At 45.2% G+C, this 19,864-nt stretch overlaps 1 protein-coding gene across 6 annotated transcripts in view; it reads left to right on the forward strand.

The window, feature by feature from the left end:
• Positions 1-19,864, forward strand: part of PLXNA1 (plexin A1) — a 256,653-nt gene that overhangs the window by 229,891 nt on the left and 6,898 nt on the right. For 3 of the 6 annotated variants that reach the window (XM_075574582.1, XM_075574584.1, XM_075574588.1), the window contains 8 exons: positions 1,783-1,849; positions 6,153-6,299; positions 7,756-7,812; positions 8,486-8,645; positions 9,293-9,395; positions 9,848-9,951; positions 11,792-11,982; positions 15,298-15,467. In XM_075574582.1, coding sequence (XP_075430697.1) covers positions 1,783-1,849; positions 6,153-6,299; positions 7,756-7,812; positions 8,486-8,645; positions 9,293-9,395; positions 9,848-9,951; positions 11,792-11,982; positions 15,298-15,467 — 999 coding nt within the window. Of the gene's footprint in view, positions 1-1,782; positions 1,850-6,152; positions 6,300-7,755; positions 7,813-8,485; positions 8,646-9,292; positions 9,397-9,847; positions 9,952-11,791; positions 11,983-15,297; positions 15,468-19,864 lie in introns of all 6 variants that reach the window. The other 3 variants (XM_075574585.1, XM_075574587.1, XM_075574586.1) reach the window with 3 other exon arrangements.

A 19,864-nucleotide genomic window follows, 5' to 3' on the forward strand; every position in this document is an offset into this window, starting at 1 on the left:
ATGGTGCCTTAATGCAGGGGGAGCTCAACTCCAGTCCTCAAGCCCACCCCCCTCCAACAGGTCAGGTTTTCAGGATATCCAAGCTGCAGCACAGGTGTCTCAGTCAAAGATTGAGCCTCTGATTGAACCACCTGTGTTGAAGCAGGGACTGATTGAGCCACCTGTGCTGAAGCAGAGATACACATGACCTGTTGGGGGGGGGGGGGGCTTGAGGATGGGAGTTGAGTACCCCTGCTTTCAGGCTTCCAATACAACCTCCTTAGGGAGAATAATGGTATGTTGGTAATGGGAGTGGGTTCCAAGTCCAGTGTCACTTACTCCTAACCAAAGGGGCTTAAATATCTGCAAAAGCGATGGACAACGGAGACAGGAGAAAAGACTCCATTTATTCCGGAAACAGAATAGTTCCTCACATTTTACACAGAGTTGTACAGTGTGATGTTTAACCTCTTCAGGTACTACAGGGATTATATTATGTGCTCTACAGCAGGGGTGCTCAATCCCCTGTCCTCAAGACCCCCCAACAGGTTGAGTTTTAAGGATATCCCAACTTCAGCACAGGTGGTGCAGTCGAAGACTGCACCACCTGTGCTGAAGCAGGGATATCCTTAAAACCCGACCTGTCGGGGGTGTTTTGAGGACAGGGGATTGAGCACCACAGCTCTCCAGTCTCATAACAGATGACATTTAATGGTGCATGAATACAGCTGGTGAGTGTTTCCTGGCTGGGGAAAGTGATCTTTCCTTTGACGCCTGGATCCTTCTTCACTGTTGCAAAACTACGGGTGCACAGTATTTTGCTTCCTCGGAGTTGTCTCAGCCAGTGAAGAGGAGAGTGATTATAATTTATGTTGAGATCAATGAAAAGCTGCTGTCTGCCTCTGGGCTTCTTGTTTATTAGTATAATGCCTACTTCTGTGTTATGCCAGCAGTGTATTCGTTAAAGAGTCTTGCAGCTCATCAGATCCCTGATTCAAGGAGCTTGCAGTCTTGGATCACCAGTCATGCACTCATGATGTAAAAGGATCTTGTTCTGTGTGGATTTTGGATCTTGCACCGCCCTGTCACACAGGGTTGTGGTAACTTGTTGGGAGGACAGCACGGTTCATTAGTTGGAAGTTTCGCCTCTCTAGAAGTGGCGATAGCTGGACACTGCCCGTGGTGTGCAGTCCTACACATATTGGCCAACCCTCCCCATATCTGAGCGAGACACCCTCATTTTCCTACCTTTCTCCATAATCACTCAGAATGCTTCCAGTGCCGCCTGGGATTCTGGGTAATGACCTGGAAATGAGCACTCCCAGTGAAAGGGAGGTGAAGAAATCTCAGTTTTGCTACTAAATTCCCCTTAAAGTATATTCTCATGTTGACCCATCTTGGCTGTTTCCGCTCCATTCAGAATTTATGCATACTTTGCGTTCCAGCTCCTGGATTCTGGTTTTGTGGTGGTTGTGCTACCTTTATACCCAGAAAAAAGAGCCCACAGGCCTGGATTAAAATGTCTACCAAGGATTGACGTGGGGAAGAAAATACAAATGAGTCTTTGACTTTTTTTTTTTTTTTTTGGAAGAAGTTTATTTCGTTGAGGTTAAAAAAAAATACTAATCTGAGCTGGAAAGGCTTTGTTTTAGGGCAACAAATACTGAGTATGGAGTATCTCATTGTTTTCAGTTGGGACCTTTCTTGCGATACATCTGAAGCGATGGTATATGATTTAATTCTCATGCGGTCTTGAAGAGTTTTTAGTTCATGTTTTGTTACCCCCTCTCTCTTCTCTCCCAGGACCGAGTCCGTGGCCGAGAAGATGCTGACCAACTGGTTCACGTTTCTCCTGTACAAGTTCTTAAAGGTAAGTGGTGAGCAGCGATACAGTCCCCTCTTTATATATGGACACAACCCGTGGGACAGAGAGAGAGAGAGAGAGAGGGGGTCGGGGAGGTGGTGTGTGTGATTAGAATCTGGTCCTGGGGTGATGCAGATGTGTTTCCCAAATTGTTACGGGATGATCTGAACAAGTGCAAAGATTGTGCTGCACATACAAGAGGATATTATCTGTAAGAATAGACGCACACCAATGATTTACAATGTCTAACAAATAGAATGAACTTTATCTTTTGAAATGCTTTCATTTCTTGTGCATCTAACAATAACTTATTTGGGGACAGATGAAATGTGGAGACATTAAAAAGGTAAACTAACTTGGGTTCTCAACTCCAATTCTCATGCTCCCCGCCAACAGGTCAGGTTTTCAGAATATTCCTGCTTCAGCACAGGTGGCTCAGTCAGTCCCTGCTTCAGCACAGGTGGCTCAGTCTATGACTGAGCCACCTGTGCTGAAGCTGGGATATCTTGGAAACCTGTCCTATTGGGCGATCTTGAGGACTGAAGTTGAGCACCCCCTGAACTACGTGAAAGGGTTAAACATGTAGCGCGGTTCACGATCGGCATCAGACACTTGGAGATTTTCAAACCTTTCAACACTTTAAAATAAAAAAACACAGAGGCTGAAACTGCTTATTTAATCTGGAGCTGGTAAAATCCACATTTCCGGCACTTGCTGCATTCATGCACATACTGCTCATTACATGCTCTTAATGTACTCCCAGCGTTTCCATCCCGGTTGGATATCAAGGAAACAATGAAAATCCAGCCAGGATCAGACCTTTGACTGTACATTAAGAGCCCGGCATTCACCGATCCGCCGGCGCTGAACTTATTAACATTGTTACTAAATAGCCAAACTCAGCAGGATGGAGTTACAAGCGTTTCAGGAATAGGCGGGTGATAATCAGATCTGGTATAAATCGGAGTCTGCTAGTTTTCGGAGGGCTGGGGTAACGGCGTCGATTTGATTTTCTTTGTCTTGTTTCCAATCAGCCTCTTGGTGTAAATCAGATTGCAGGTAGTATGGGGTTTGCTTAGGATAAGGCGCAGTGTGCAAGGCTTTGATTGCGTGGGAGCGGGAGAAGGATCTGGGACGCTGACCACCGCCTTCTCCCCCCCCCCCCCCCCAGAGTTTTACTCCTTTCTGCCTTATTGAGCCACTGACCCCTGATCTGATAGCGGTGAAGGCTTTTAACCCCTTAACAGTCAGGGGCAGCCCGCAGCGCACTGTGAAGCCGTGCTTTCCCGACCAGGAACGTGCCATTTCACTTCCTTGCTCCCAAATCATTTTACTGGTCTTGTCCGTCACCAGCTCACCCGGTCACTTTCTGCTGTGAAAAAAAGTGTAAATGTTGAGACTTATTTTTTGCATGTGCTGAATTAAAAAATAATACAAATTCATCCGTGATCACTGCAACGTCACACTGCGCGTTTCTTCTGTATTTTTTTCGCTGCTTTTTGGCAATTGGCTTCCCAAATATTAAACATTCGAAATCAACGTATTGCTCGCTCCTCTGCCAGTGGAAAGGGTTAATAGCAGCTTCTCTTTCTGGACACTTAAACCTGGATCCCCCCCCCCCCCCCGTTTAATTTGTCTGTCAGCGAAACAATAGCACAGCAATGCAGAATCATTTGTGGTGCGGGTGGCACTCCCTGTTAGAATATTAGGGGTTTCTGTAGACCAGCGGTGGCCAACTCCAGTCCTCAAGACCCCCCCCCCCAGAGGTCGAGTTTTCATGATATCCCTGCTTCAGCACAGGTGGCTCAGTCTTTGACTGGCCAACTCCAGTCCTCAAGAGCCACCAACAGATCAGGATTTAACGGATATCCCTGCTTCAGCACAGGTGGCCACCTGTGCTGAAGCAGTAATATCCTGAAAACCTGACCTGTTAGTAGCTGTTGAGGACTGGCGTTGGCTGCCCCTGCTGAAGAGACACCGCTAGTCTCTGTGCCTCCCTGTGCTGTTATTTATCAGAAGCCTAATGAGACATCCCCAGCAAAGCGAATGGGGAAAAAAGCTCTGACGGGTGAGAAACGCACAGTATTAGTCGCCTGATGAGCTAAATCTTGTGAATAATGCTCTTTGCATATTTGCCGGCTTTCCGCTTGGAAACCTCTGTTTCTCTTCCTGGTTTTTACACTCTGCTTATGCAGAGAGGGGTCTGTAAGCGCCGTTATTTTTTTGGGGGGTGGGGGGTTCCGTTAGCAGCTTTGCTATCCACACAGCGCCAGTGCTGGCACATCTTCTCTTAGATCAGGGGCGCAGTAAGGTAGCGTTGTTGAAAACCCTGCAGAGAACTCTACATTCATCATATTTAAAAGCGGGCCACTTAAAAGATGGTGGAGCTATGTAGCGTATGATCCATTTGTAAAGTGCAGTTTATGATATTCTGCTCGGAACAGATCAAACGTGTCCAGGCTGTTTGCAGTGTTCATTGAGAGATCCTGGACAGTCTCCATTTTTGGCTACCTGAAGGAAATAACCGCTTTTGCTGCTAAGTCATGAAAGTAATATTTCGGGCAGCATGTGATCTGCATAGAGCAGGGGGAGCCAATTCCAGTCCTCAAGAGCTACCAACAGGTCAGGTTTTCAGGGTATCCACTGCTTCAGCACAGGTGGTGCAGTCTTCGACTGAGCCACTGATTGTGCCACCTGTGCTGAACCAGGAATATTCTCAAACCTGGGGTTGGCTACCCCTGGCATAGAGGCTGCATAAGGATGCTTAGTATCATTATACGTGGGGGCGTGGGGGGAAGAGAATTAATGAGAATGAGAATTAATGTCCCCATTTAACCTCTTCATGTCTGGACTGGTCCAGCTGTGCATTGCAGAGCGTTGCTGGACCCTTCCAGTCTCGAAGGATTCAGTGGCCTTACAACATCACACCTTCCCGTCGCCAGTAAATGCAGAAACCTTCAGGTTGTTAATCAGCCAATCAAGGTGCCCAAGTCCCAGCATCTTGAGAGCCCATTAATAACCCGTACTGTGACCATGAGGAGTCTGCTCCCGCTCAGATCTGCCCCCTTCCCTAAGCTGAATTAATGAAGCTAACTTTGCAAATGAACCGTAATTTCAAAGACAAGCGCGTTGTTGGAAGGTCTGGGGATAATGTATGCCTGCTCCTGCTCGTTAGCAGCTGTCTCTTTAATTACTGCAGATGCTAACGAGATGCTAACAGCATATGGTGACAGGGAGGTATTTCCACTTTTCCACCAATGCACTGTACAGTTTAGTGTGGCAGATGCGGCAGTGAGAGGGTGCAGTGGGCGCCCGGCTATTTACTTAGCGTGGCATAAGGGCAAAGTGTAACTTGTTCTTAACCTCTTCATTACCAGGCACATCCGTTATTGTTCTTTACAAATGCAAATTTTTCCTTTCTCATCCTGTTCTCTCGTGTGTGTGTGTGTGTGTGTGTGTGTGTGTGTGTGTGTGTGTGTGTGTGTGTGTGTGTGTGTGTGTGTGTGTGTGTGTGTGTGTATATATAAATAATCCTTCAGTGTTGTCCTATCTTTGTTAAATAATGACAAACTTTTTTTAATTTTTTTAACCTTGTTACTGTCAGAAGTGAAGGTTAAACTGCTTTGTAACGCTGATGAATGCGCCTTTGGGGTTGCTGCATCATTCTCTATTTATGTAAAAGCTCCTATGTACAGTATACGGGAAGAGATGTAGCTAATGTTATTACAGCCGTTGGCGCGCTCCCACAGATGACGTAGCGCGCTGACCATGCCCTCGTTCACGTGCTGCCGATTCAAAACAATGGCTGCTTCTCCCGCTGGTGCGTTGTATGTCCCCCGCTGTAATAACATGGGCTACATCTGTATAGCGCGTGGCTCGGGGCATGTGCTATATTATATGCTAACTGTTATCGTCACAGGTGCACTTTCTGGCCTAAAATTTGCTAAATGTTTAATGTGTGTTAAATGAAACAACCATGCAAATACAAATGTAAAGAATGCCTAGAAGAAAGCGCAAAGAGATGCCTCCATGATGAAATAAGTTTGGGATTTTAATGGATAAAATAATGATTAAAATACACTCACACAGTGCATGCGAGCAAAGAATGAGTTGTCCTCCTTTCCTCCTACGCGTTTCGCTAGAAACAGCTAGCTTCTTCAGGGATGTACGGTATCACAAATACAAATGTGTTAGATGGCGAAGTGCTTTCACTGCATTGCGAATCCGTACAGGTCGCTTACCGGCCTAACGCACTGAATCCTGTGCGCTGTACTCACCCCCCCCCCCCCTCTCTCTCGCCCTCCTGCAGGAATGTGCCGGGGAGCCCCTGTTCATGCTGTACTGTGCTATCAAGCAGCAGATGGAGAAGGGGCCCATCGATGCCATCACCGGAGAAGCCCGATACTCCCTGAGTGAGGACAAGCTGATCCGTCAGCAAATAGATTACAAGATGCTGGTTAGTGCAGAAGGGAGGAGGCTCTGCTTCCCAGCTATTAAACCTGACTTTATACACGGGCTTTAAAAGGAGATTCCGGGAAGTAATGAGAAAGTGAAATGTTCTACCCTGCGTTGCTCTTTGAGGCTGAGCGCTGTGATCTGAGCAGACCCCTCCGTTACTTGGCTGGTTAACAATATGGCAGATAAAGGAATTTCATTGTGTACGATTTTGCCGTTCACCGGTTACTAATAACCGCTGTTAATCGTGGTCCTCCCACAGACGTGGACAGTGAGAATAGTGGTTATTTTTCAAAAAGAGGGGGGAGGTGGGAAGGCCCCCCCGCGACTGCGATGTGAATATGAGCTGGGAGGTGCTGCGCGGGGCGGATGTAATGATTAACGAACTGTGAAGAAAGAGTATCCCCACTAATGAGAACTCTCCGGTGCCAGAACAGTGACTTTGTGGTAAATGGTAGTAATTAAAAACATCAACTTTATTAGAGATAAATTCGACAAGTAAACAGAAATAGGGTATGCGCAAGACGACGAGATAAGTGGTTAACTGTGTCATAGGGGTTACATACCCACATGTATAAAGCGAAATATTAAAAATATATACTGCTATCCTGATCAGCAATAGTGGTCCTTCTAATTTGGGGTATATGAAAATGTAGACCCGTGTCTGTTCCTTTCTGTTTGATACTCAATACTCTTTATATTTCCCTCAGGGCTAGCACCCTGTCATTGAATGGCCTGCTACAAATTGATACTTTCCTAGTGGGCATTATGTCCAGTTATTGCGCAGGTAGGAGTCTGAACCCCACTTTCGGACCAGGCTGTTTTTCAGTAGCACACGGGGAACGCCCATAGAATTTGCGCACCTCCTGGTGCCTGTGGGGGAACTTTCTTCCTCTCTCTCCCACTAGAACCGATGCTTCAAAAATAAACAGCCTCACCTGTGTCCTAGTGACGAGAGGTTTTAGAAGCGCAGTTGAAGCAATAGATTGGTTGTCAAATGATCATGTTAAAGAAACAAACACCTGATCAATTGTGTCATATTTTCTGAAAACGTGGCTAGTTGCACCTGCTGTGTGTAATGTAGTGCAGGGCTTTAGTAGCTGTGCTTGAAGTGTAAGTGTGTTGCAGGTTGTGATATCTTTTAATGCATAAGAAAGTTACTACCTCATAGATTTACTTGCACACGTTCTTCTGCGAATAGTTTTTATGTTAGTCCATTAAACCGCGTCATGATCTGTACAGAACGGGTTCATTTTGATAGTGATGGGCTGCAGACCATGTTTGTTTTTTGCTTTCGGATACTGATTTCTCCCGAGTCTTCCTTGAGAGCCACGCGGTGTTTAGCAGAGAGCCATTTGTTCTCATTGGTCTCTTTCTCTCTCCCCCCCCCCTCCCTTCCTCTCTCTCCCCTTCTTGTGTCCTTTACTAATCTGCCTTGCCCATATAATGGATTGAAGAATCCTTGTCCTGATGACGTTGGGCTGAGCGATGAAACATGTTGCCGCTCGCCTCAAGTAAGTTCTGTCGCTGCGCCTTCTGCTCCGTCCCCCCGCGCCTTGGCGTGCAGGGGGTCTGCCCCCCCCCCCCAGAGGGATGTGTCTCTGGCTGGATTCTTCAATCCATTTTATGAACTGACCTGTGTTGTTAGCTGGTTTCCAACACAGGAGGCTTTAAGACGCAAGAGAGCTCTTGGATTAGACCTCCCAGGTCTCTATTGAAGTCTCCTGTCGGAGGGGGTCGGGGGGAGGGAAGGCAGTGCTGTGTATTTCTGATGCATATACACAACGGGCTGACGCTTCCAGTTGCACCCTTTACATTTCCTCTAATAATTTTAGTGCCACGTGCTGTCACTGTGACCTTCAAATTCTGCGTGGCCATTAGGGAATGTGTGTAACCTGCAGTGTATTCCGTAGCAAAATCTGTATAATGTGCACATCAATGCGTTGTATTCTTCTCTGGCTGAGAATAGATCGCTCTTCACACTGCACCTTTGTTGTGTTTTCCTATTACAAAAAAAGGAGAGAAAAAAAAAAACCTATCCTTGGATAGAATAACTTCGATCTCCGCTGACTGTGGGTCACACACAATCACAGCCTTCCCTTCCGCCATCACCATTCCTCAGTCATTATTTCTCTGTTCTGTCACACCGAACGAGACCCGGGTATCAGAAATACCTTCTTTTCGCAGACGCTGAATTGCGTGAACCCTGAGAATGAAAACGCGGCAGAAATCCCCGTCAAGGTGCTGAACTGTGACACCATCACGCAGGTGAAAGAGAAGCTGCTGGACGCCGTGTATAAGGGGGTCCCGTACTCCCAGAGACCTAAAGCTGGAGACATGGACCTCGGTAAGATAATCATGTAGATGTTGTGGCACCTTTTCATAGGACCAGCAGTCCCCATCCTTATTAAGTACCCCGATTCTATATATGCAGCCGAGTACAATGTGTCACTTTTAGCTTCTCTGCCACTGGGGTTTTCCTAAAACTTAAATCTGTTGGCATCAACCAGTTGATGCGGCCTAACGAGGTCTCGGCCCTTCTGACCACAGCACTAGAATAAGGTGATAAAGTCCTTTCATTTGAGTGCAAACCCCACTATATGTTGGATTGACGTTCTTTAATATAATGTAATTAAACCTGCATCATCAATCAATCAAACATGTTAATAAAAAAAAGGAAAAACCTTGGTCCTGCTACAGGATTGTAGATCTAGAACCACCTATGTTTAGTACCCGGACTCTAGTTGGCTGTTTCGTGTGTGTGTGTGTGTGTGTGTGTGTGTGTGTGTGTGTGTGTGTGTGTGTGTGTGTGTGTGTGTGTGTGTGTGTGTGTGTGTGTGTGTGTGTGTGTGTGTGTGTGTGTGTGTGTGTGTGTGTGTGTGTGTGTGTATCATGTCACAAGCTGGTCCTCTGGTGACCCTTATGACAATGCGAGCGGGCTGCATCATTAGTACTACTTGGAATCTCCCATTTCCCCCGTTCCTCTCTTCTCAGAGTGGCGTCAGGGTAGAATGGCCAGAATTATACTACAGGACGAAGACGTGACAACTAAAATAGACAATGACTGGAAACGCCTCAACACCCTGGCTCATTATCAGGTATGCGGGGGGTATCTGTGGGATACGAGGGGGCATCCGTAATAACTCGCTCCACAGCATGTTTACAACTGTGGTGAGCGGTATCTGGGAGCTGGCCAGTGTCAAATGTTCTTTTATGACATGTACAGGCAGTCCTCGGTTATCCAACGGGACCCGTTCTGGAAGTAGCGTTGGGTAGTTAAACCGTTGTAAAGTGAGTCCCGTGTTAATCAGCGGCGGTGAGCGCTGGATAACGCATTCAGGCATCTTATGTCCCATAGGGAGGCAGTGTAAAGCGTTGGATATGCCATTCGTTGTAAAGTGAAACGTTGGATAGTGAGGACTACCGGTACGACTACTGTATTGTTACTACCCTGCTTAGGACCCTTACCTATTTTACAAAAGGGCCTCCCCTGCACAAGCCGTTGCAATGACCACATGTTTACGCTGTGTCTCTTGTATCCGGTCCTCTGATGCAGGTATTAGATGGATCTGTAGTTGCGCTGGTTCCCAAACAGAACTCTGCCTACAACATCTCAAACTCGTCAACGTTTACAAAGTCTCTTAGCCGATATGGTGAGTGCAGAACTGCTGCAATGTGCACCACGCTCAGTGTGTGTTCCCTGCCTGCGCGCGTTCCCTGCCTGCGCGCGTTCCCTGCCTGCGCGCGTTCCCTGCCTGCGCGCGTTCCCTGCCTGTGCGCTCTCCTCGCTGTCAGGCTCTTCTCCTCTTTTCCTGAATCAGTTTCACTCAGTCTTGCTATTTAACATTTTCTTTCTCCCTCTTTCTTGCTCTCAGAAGAGAGATTGAGGGTGAAAGGAATACTTTCCCAATCTATCCCCCTCTTTCCCCCCCCCCCAACTCTCTTCTCCCCCCCTGCCCCACTTTACCTCTCCCCCCCACGCAACCTCTTCATCACTTCTACCTCTCTTCCCCCCCCTCTACCTCTCTTCCCCCCCTCTACCTCTCTTCCCCCCCCCTCTACCTCTCTTCCCCCCCCTCTATCTCTTCCCCCCTCTACCTCTCTTCCCCCCCTTTTGCCTCTTCTCCCCCCCTCTTACCTCTCCCCCCCCCCCCTTTTTACCTCTCAGCGCCCCGCCCCTCTTTTTTATCTGCTTCCTTCATTCCTACCCATTCTCCTGTCCATAGAGGTGAGAATCCTCCAGATTGGCTATCACTATAGCAGCGTCACCAGCTGTGCTAATACTAACTGGCCTAATAGCTGCAGACCTGTGGGGTTTCCATGCAAGTGCGAGGGAAACATTGTGTCTGCTGTTTATTCTCTTTATAAGGGACTGTCTGGAGGTCAAGCAAATGTTCTCCTTTTAGTAACTAATTAAAGCGGCAGACTCTATCTCAAATCAAAGGGAATTAAAATTATCACACATAATTGGCTTTGAAATGTCAGCCCTGGAACGAGCACCAGAACACAGCCCCTCAATTTGCATTGTAGGTGCTGCTCGGGAAAAGAAAATACCTTGGCATAGAAATGAAACATTATGAAGAAAAGCTTTTGGGAAATGTTCTTTAAACAGATCTAAAGCTTTGGAAGACTGGGAATCTGATGAGGAGACCAGATTGTGCAGGCTGAAAGACTTTAACTATTTAATTACCACATGCCCTGCACCAGAGGTGTTAATACAGGGGTGAATAGCCGTGCCTGGTTTGTGTATACATTTGTTAGGCAAAGTACTAATAAAAAAAAAAAAACAGACTGGTTTCAACAGAGGCGGATGTTGGTACATGAGTAAAAAAGGCGTCCCAGAAGTCTGTGCGGCATTTTCCGCAGTGGCCGGGGCACGGGATTTAAATATAAAAGGGGTTTCTTTAGACGTGATCATTGAATGTCTCCGTATTAAAAAGATTTGGAGTAGATAAAAGTAAAAATGTGAATGAGGCAGATTCCTGTAACTGTCACAGGCAAGTCACTGTCGCCTGATGAAAAGGGGACATTTTATTAAGAGACTCCATGAAGGTTAATGAGCGAGGACCCGGCGTGCTGGCGGTGCTATCGGCGTCACTGCACCAAGCCCCGTGGTTACAGAGGCCGCACACTCTTTCCCACAACAATTGAACTGATTGTCGGGGGAGAAGGCGGGGCCTCTTACCTTCTCAGGTGTGATCTCTTGCTGTCCGTATCCCTTCTCATGGCGATGTGTCCCGATGTCATGGCGATGCCATTTGAAGGGATACTGACAGCAAGAGATCGCGCAGGAGAAGGTAGGAGGCCCAGCACCGCTGCCCTGCACAGAGCCCCCGCAATTTTCCTAGATGATAATGGGACAATGTCCCAAGTGAAGATTATGACGCCCTCTCCAGTGTGAGGAGAAAGGTTCCCTTTCCTTGGGGGGCGGGGGGAAAGTTGCCTCTGCATTGATGGACACCTTCCATTCTAACCTATGTCTTGTTGCCCCAGAGAGCATGCTACGGACGGCCTCCAGCCCTGACAGCCTACGCTCCCGCACCCCAATGATTACTCCCGACCTGGAGAGTGGCACCAAGCTCTGGCATCTGGTGAAGAACCACGACCACCTGGACCAGCGGGAGGGTGACCGGGGGAGTAAGATGGTGTCCGAAATCTACCTGACTCGTCTCTTGGCCACCAAGGTAAGAAGCCTGGATGGGCTCAATGTCACCCGCTGGTAAAACTTCTTGAAGGCAAATTTGAGAGCGCACCAATCCTTCAAACATTGCTATTGATCATCCATCCAGTCTTTCTAGTTTCCTACTCTCCTATAAATGTTTCAACCTCACTCCGTGTCTGCAAAACCAAAACTGCATTCTGCATGACCTTGGGCCAGTGACCCCTGCTTGGGCTACACGTAGTGAGAATTATAATGTTGGCACCGACTGGGTTGGGTCTGTAGGAGTTATATTTGGAAGCATTATAGTAACTTCATCTGGTGTTCCATACTATCTTCATACCACCTCCAGAGAAACACCCACTGTGGAGAAGGCTCTCTGGTTACTGTGTATTAGGGGGAGGAGAGGGGGGAGGGGTGGCTTTTTTGGCAAATTACAGACTCTATTAAACTAGGATCCTTATATGATCTTTCACAAAGATGAGGTGGTACTTTAAACACCACCAAAGTTTCAACTAAAAGGATCATCTTACTTGCATAGAAATCAGGAGATCTTCCTGCCGAGACTACTTTCAATGGATGTTCAGCATTGCCTGAAGTAATACCTAAAGCCAACATTTAGACAACCTGATAGCTTGTTCATCACTATTGCGGGCAAGATGGTATCCAGGATGACAATCAGATGGAGACAGGCGTCAATAGCCTCATCATACCAATGGGTTGGAAAGCCACCACCAAGAGAGCTGAAGGAACATTCCTGTCCAGCTTCTTGGGCAGCAAAACCTCAGGCTTCGGCTGAACACATCCGTAAAGCAGCAACATTGAGGGTCATTCATATGTTTCCAACTCATTACAAACTCAATGTGTAGGCCACTGAAGACATTGCATTTAGGAGAGAAGTAATTGACAGGCTATTTTCTTGTCGCATTATTTCTCCCATTCAGAATGTCCTTTGTGTCCTGCCGGTAGGGCGTGAAGGGAAGGGAAAATCTGACTTCCCTACATCTTTCTTCACTCCAAAGCGACAGGATTCCCTCCCATTTGTCAATAAACCGTTCAGTGCATAATAATTGGCCTATTGTTTTTTTATTTTTTTCCCTTAATTAAATATTGCTATGATTAACACTGGGAGATGAGGCTGGCGGCTTTATACAGGCCTCCAGATTAGAAGTTGTGACGTACCTCGGAGTGAAGGCAAGAGTCTGCCCAGTGTGTGCTGCCATTTGACACTGAAGAATAAGAAACCGCTGGAAAGCTACATCTTCCCTTTACGCCTTTTTTGTACTTTTTTTTTTTTCTTCCACTCTTTGAGATCCTAAGACTTGGAAAACGGGATCCTGGAGGGATAATAAACTAGCTGTTTGATTGCATAGAAACCAAGCAAGACAAAACCAGAAAGTTATCAGCAGCGCCTCCATTTCTAGAGACGGAATAAAGACAATAAAAGTTCATGTCTCTGGTACAAGATTTTTTAAAAAAAAATTTTTTTTAAATAAATCAGTTCTGTACTATGAGAGAATACTTAGCATTTTTTTTTTACAAACTATTTTTAAAGACATTTTTAATGTATTCTAATGTAACACGCATTTTTGTTTCTATAGTAACCATTTACAAAGTCACATCCCCTTCCTCTTCTGAGACAGGCTCTGGCTCCTGAGCCCTGCCCTCTCTCCAACAGTGCACCAATTGTATCTAGTGCCTGCCTGTTCATGTGATCTTCCTAGCAGAACTTTGCATCCTGGGTACTCTTGCGCTGCCCTAACAGTGAATTAAATAACCCCTGATTCGAAAAAAGAAAAAAATTAAAACGCCAGCTTGAACTGCAGCTTTAATATGAACTTTTGCTCTGAATGCGTTTAGAATGAGATTTCTTTTATTTGTATGTTATGTGTATTCCAAGCTCTAATAGACGGGCTCATTCTTCAGTTATCTTCTCTGTTGTACAACCAAATAAGCAATTAAAAAAAAAAAAATTTAACACAGCCCACCAAAAAACAGCTGCAGAGCAAATTTTTGCATCTCTGTTGTTGACTAAGCAAAAATGGTATCCCTGCCTTCTGCTAATGCAATAAGTATTTCCCTGGGTGTCTTCCCTACAGCTGTGATTGACGTAGTAATTTAACAAGCTCTCCGCGTCAGCAAAAGGGAATATGAGGTGTGCCGACGGAATCGATGGGTTATGACACAAATTAACCGCTATTGTTTTGTAATGGGCATATTACGGGGAATTTATAATGCGTTCCTCAATAAAATCACAATTGTTGTTATAAGGTTATGAAAACCCACATTAATTGTAGGAGCTGTAAATATCCCCCTGTGTTATTTATATTGCCTCGTTCTTTTTTCCAGGCTCCTGTTAGCAGGATGTATATTTATTTAACAGACTACAGTATTTATGAGTTGCTTATGGATATTAATGGGTATTGAAAAGATTAATTTGTCTTTTAATGAGCTTTCTGTAGACTCTGCACCTCCAGCAAATCTTCCTCGGTACAGAACATCTCTCCTCTCTCCTTGTGTACTAACTTGTAAATCCAGGGAGAGTCTTCTGGGAAAATAAAGAAATTACTGCAAATGCAGACGGAAATATGTAGGGGTTTCTGAAGGATCCCATCACATTTGTAGGATTCCCGAAGGAAATTCTGAGTTTTATCCCCCCCACTGCTGACATGTTTTTATTTTTTATGCTGAAATATTGCATTTTGCTTCCACTGAAGCTGGGTAAAACGGAGTTGGTATTGTGTTCATCTCAGAACATAAAAATGATTATTGATCTTGCTCGGAGACTGATGCTGCATATAGTGTGTGTGTGTGTGTGTGTGTGTGTATTTTTTACCCACCATAACTTAACTAAGTGTGGTAAAACCTATCCTAAGCTTCATTTTGCATTGCCAGTATAACCAACCCCACACTGATGAAACCCATTAAGGTCGAAACAGCTGTCTGTGGGTGGGTTTACTGGCTATGCATCTTAACCCAGGCTGTGCTCGAAGCTGTGAAATGCAGCAAGCATAAGCTTACAGGGGACCATGTTATATGGTTTTGAAGCAAAAGGTGGCACTGTGTGCTCATTTTCATGTCATTTCCCAGAATCCCTTGCTGCAGTGGAAGCACTGTGTGCTGGGTGATAATGGTGAAAACACACACACACACACACACACACACACACACACACACACACACACACACACACACACACACACACACACACACACACACACACACACACACACACACACACACACACACACACACACACACACTATATTTGCAGTAAATATGGTGATCTGCATGCTGCTCTCTGTGCAGCCTTTGTTCACCCACGGGTCTCTCTCCTCAGGGCACCCTGCAGAAGTTTGTGGACGATTTATTCGAGACGATCTTCAGCACCGCGCACCGCGGCAGCGCTCTGCCTCTCGCCATCAAGTACATGTTTGACTTCCTGGACGAGCAGGCTGACAAGCACCAGATCACCGACTACGATGTCCGCCACACCTGGAAGAGTAACTGGTAATTCCACCACGCTGGCTTGGTGCACATGTTTACGATGCATTGGGTGGGTGGGTGTGCATGGTCAGGCCACTATCGCATGGAACTTTCCGTGATTGGCACTATCGCAGTTTAGTGAATAACCCCCATTGTGGGTCAAGCGTTGACCTCACTAAACCGAGACCGAAGGAACCACGGCTGCAAAGCAATAATAAAACAATCACCGTTAGAAGATCACTTAAAAGGAATATCTTCCGTGTTTATATCCCATTTAGATGACATCACCTCCAGTACCATAGTAAAGACCATTAGTTCTCTGTTCTATTACATCTTATCTGACAGTCGTGCACCTTCACCCACATACATTTCAGTAAAAGTTGGGCTATCCCAAGCATTCCTTTGCTGTATTAGCTTCTGCTGAGCTGCTGTTCCATGCTTCCACTACCCTTTAACCGAAGCACTTCCTAACTTCCCCCTGTGCCTCTCGTCCTCCATCCTCCTCCGGCCTTGACCTCTTGTCCTCTGCCTGGGTGTTTTTGCAGGGAGTCAGAATCTTAAGAGAAACAAAAAACCATGAACATCTAAACTACGATAAATAATTTGGCTTTAAAAAGGAAAATATATAGGTGGGGGGGGAGAATCAATCTACCCCCTCCCAGAGTTCCAGCTGCAATCGTAATGATGTCAATCATTTTGTTGACCCTATAAAATAGTCCCAGAACGTCACTCCTGTGGGTGCACTATATATAAGTAGTGCTGTCCTTAATGTACATGTTTCTGGGTTATTTGAAGGTCACTCGTACATTCTAAGCTTCTCCCCATAAAAGTTTCCAGGTGTTTCCTCGGGCAGACTTGCTCTCTCTCTCCCATTCATCTTCAGAAAGAGACCCCACCGTAATCCAGCAGGAATTCTTTTCTCCCTCTGCTCGGGACGCTTGGTTGCCTTTCTCCAATATTCAGAACGTTCTAGCTAGTGGGGGATACCGATGTATGACATTTTGTAATGTGGCAGACAAATTGCTTTTGTATGGTTCGGTAACTGCCAGCAATTAGCGAGAGACTGAGGAATGTATATATACACTTTATTTAACTACTCTTCAGTGCACTGCAGAGCGATGAATTACGATATAGTGCAGGCCAGAGATTTGGCAAATTCAGTGTTTGTACATGCATCTCTCCATATATAATGTATACTGTACATGCATCTCTCCATATATAATGTATACTGTACATGCATCTCTCCATATATAATGATGTATACATGCAGATGTAACCGCTTCTTTGTTGTATTTGGTGGGATAGAATGGAATATGTTGGGATATTCTGCCATCCATGTACATAGCAATATAATAATGGGAATAAGTGCTAAAAACCTGAAAGTAAACATTACGAAAAGGAGTTCCTGCCCTGGAGAGCTAGTCTATTGTTAGAATTGGACATGTTCTGCGGGAACGATGAAGCATGTTACACGCACGAAAACGATTTAATCTGCAAATTAATTCCTGTTTTAAAACTGCCCAACTACCTTCCGAAGAAGGGATAAAACCGAGACCACCTTTTCGATGTAACCATAACTGCCCCCCTGAACCGACGCACGATAATTAATCTGTCGTGCCATTTGTGTGCTCTCTGTCACGGGAGATCAGGACTAATACCGGGGATCAATATCGCCAGACAGAAACAGAAGTGTGTATCAAATTCATTTATTGGAAACCCGTAATCCACAGCTGACACAAACACACATACCCAACTGGGGAAACTGGGGGTACCCTGCAGGCCTAGTTGCAGGGACCCATATGCAGAGATTTCCCCTGTTCTCTCTTCCCTGCAATGTCCTCTGGAACAGGACTCCAGGCCTGACACCAGCACTGGCGTGGACACTGCAGCTTCTCTCTGTCACAGCAACACTTCTGCAACTCTTCTGGCTCATCTAATCTGATAGTGGTCTCTCTACCCATATTCTTAAACCCTAAACCCACCAGGTTGCATCATTCAGGGCCAGCTGCTGGCCACATGCCCAGGCCCTAATTGGTGGGTACAACTGCAACATTAAAAGAGCAACATAATGAGTTACTGTACATGGAAAGGTCACAGACAACTTTGACACTTTCCAACTGCAAACCAATTAACCCCTGGTCCCTGCAGTGCTGGAACCAGGCAAAGACATAATGCATTATATAAAACACATTATACAAAACACTGTATTATTGACAGGTAGGGGTAATGGCAGACTTAACCTTTATTAACAGGAGCCATATTTACCCCTACTGTCAGTCTCTACAACAGTTATAGTTTGGAACTTTACATATACAAGACGCATGAAAATATACACTGTCTGTTCCTTCAATGGGCTAGAAATAATGCCAATCAGGAGATGTAAACGGGCTTCCCATAAAGAGGTGGCATGCGATTTTATATGACGCACCCATTGATAAATTCACGGTTAGTGGCCCTTGTAGGAAACCAACAAGATTCAGCAGAACAACAACCGTTTGTGACAACGTCCAAATCACCCCATTTGTCAGTGCAGAGAAGCTGAAGAAATTAATTCTGCTAAGGGATTAACATCCGCAGATATCTGCAATCATTAGTATTCACACACTAACGAGTGGCGCCCATCCCAGAGCAGTCGTGCTTAAACCTTTAGCTGCTAACATCTAAATGTGCAGGTCTGCTTGGAAACAGAAGTTGGAGCCAATAGTAAGTGAAAGCGCTTAACCATGTAACGCTCTCCCCATAACTCGCTATTCAGATTAATGAAATGGCTTTGTATAGAAAGAAGGCTGCAGCCATTCCAGATTTCCTGTGTTTGGGACGGAGTTGTAAAGAAGCATTGACGGGATTTTAAACGAAGGCTATATTTAAAGGTCCCTGTAAAAATGAATTGCGTCCGTATATCTCCAAAGTATAAACAAAAGTAGGATTGTGCACTTTAATATACAGAGAAATGCACAAAGATGAAAGTAAATGCCATTTTTACATTAAAAAAAACTTGGATGGCAAAAGTTATATTGTTAACCTTTTCACTGCCTGAGTGGTCAGCCATGCATTGCAATGAAATGGTCAATGACACTGCAGTGAGGGACTTAACCTGCCTTTTCTTGAGCCGTTTAAACTTGTACATGTACTAATCGGACTAATTAAAGCTGCAGTTCAGTCTATATCCTGCATGTGTGTTTTTTTTAATAAATCAGTTCTGTAGTAAGAAAAAATACTTTTAGCATTTTCGGTTTTTAAAAAAACAACTTTGAAAGACCAATTTTCTTGTATTCTATTTTAACAAGCATTTGCTTAGGCACTGCCCCTTCATGGCCTGTCACAAACCCAGGCACACCCCTTTGTCAGCACTGCCCTCCCTCTCTCTAAACGTGCACTAGCATCTGGTCACATGATTTTCCTCATACAGTAGTACATTCAAGGAAGCTGGAGAAAAGGGATCAGCCATGCATAGCAGCTCGGATAGGCGATTTCAAACTTATTACAGTGTTTATTCCATTCATTGCACGTGTATATAATGTAAAAATTGTAATAATTCCATTTATAGCAAACGTGTATATGTGAATATTATTTAGATGTATATGTATGTTACTGAAATGTGGAGTGAGTGTGTAGGTAAATACACACAATACACTTCCACTGCGCATATATATATATATATATATATATATATATATATATATATATATATATATATATATATATATATATATATATATATATATATATATATATTATATATGTATGTATATGTGAAGTTATGTGAGTAAAAAAGTGACAAAAACCCTCCATAGCAAGGCAAATAGCAAATGGAAATATTACTGTATGCTCATTTGTATGTATATATATATTTATATACACACACACTTCAAATACGGATAGTGATTCACGTAAATGATATATATATTCACTTTCTGGGAGTATAAGAGTGACTGTCCTGTTGTTCCTTTTTTTGTATCCATCATTGAATGGTATGCACCCTCTCTTTACGTTTATTTTATACTAGCTGAGAGACCCGGCGTTGCCCGGGATGTAATGTTCCCGCTCCTCTCTCTCTCCTCACCCCTCCCCCTCTCTCTGTTTGTCCCCCATTCACATCAATCCAGTTCCCCCCCTCCCTCCTTTACAGCTTCATGCAGTGTGTGTGCGTCAGTCATTGTGTGTGCGTCAGTCAGTCAGTGTGTGTGCGCGCGCGTCAGTGAGTCTGACGCAGAAACACAAACACACACACAGACTGACTGACGCACACACACACAGTCAGTGTGTGCGTGTGTGTGTGCCTCAGTCAGTCAGTGTGTGCGTGCGGCAGTCAGTCAGTAAGTGTGTGGGTGTGGGGGTGTGTGCGCGCGCGCGTCAGTAAGTGTGTGTGTGTCAGTCAGTGTGTGTGTGTGTGTTTGTTTGTCAGTGTGTGTGTGTGTGTG

The sequence above is a fragment of the Ascaphus truei genome, chromosome 17 (assembly GCF_040206685.1).
Source record: "Ascaphus truei isolate aAscTru1 chromosome 17, aAscTru1.hap1, whole genome shotgun sequence".
Taxonomy (NCBI): domain Eukaryota; kingdom Metazoa; phylum Chordata; class Amphibia; order Anura; family Ascaphidae; genus Ascaphus; species Ascaphus truei.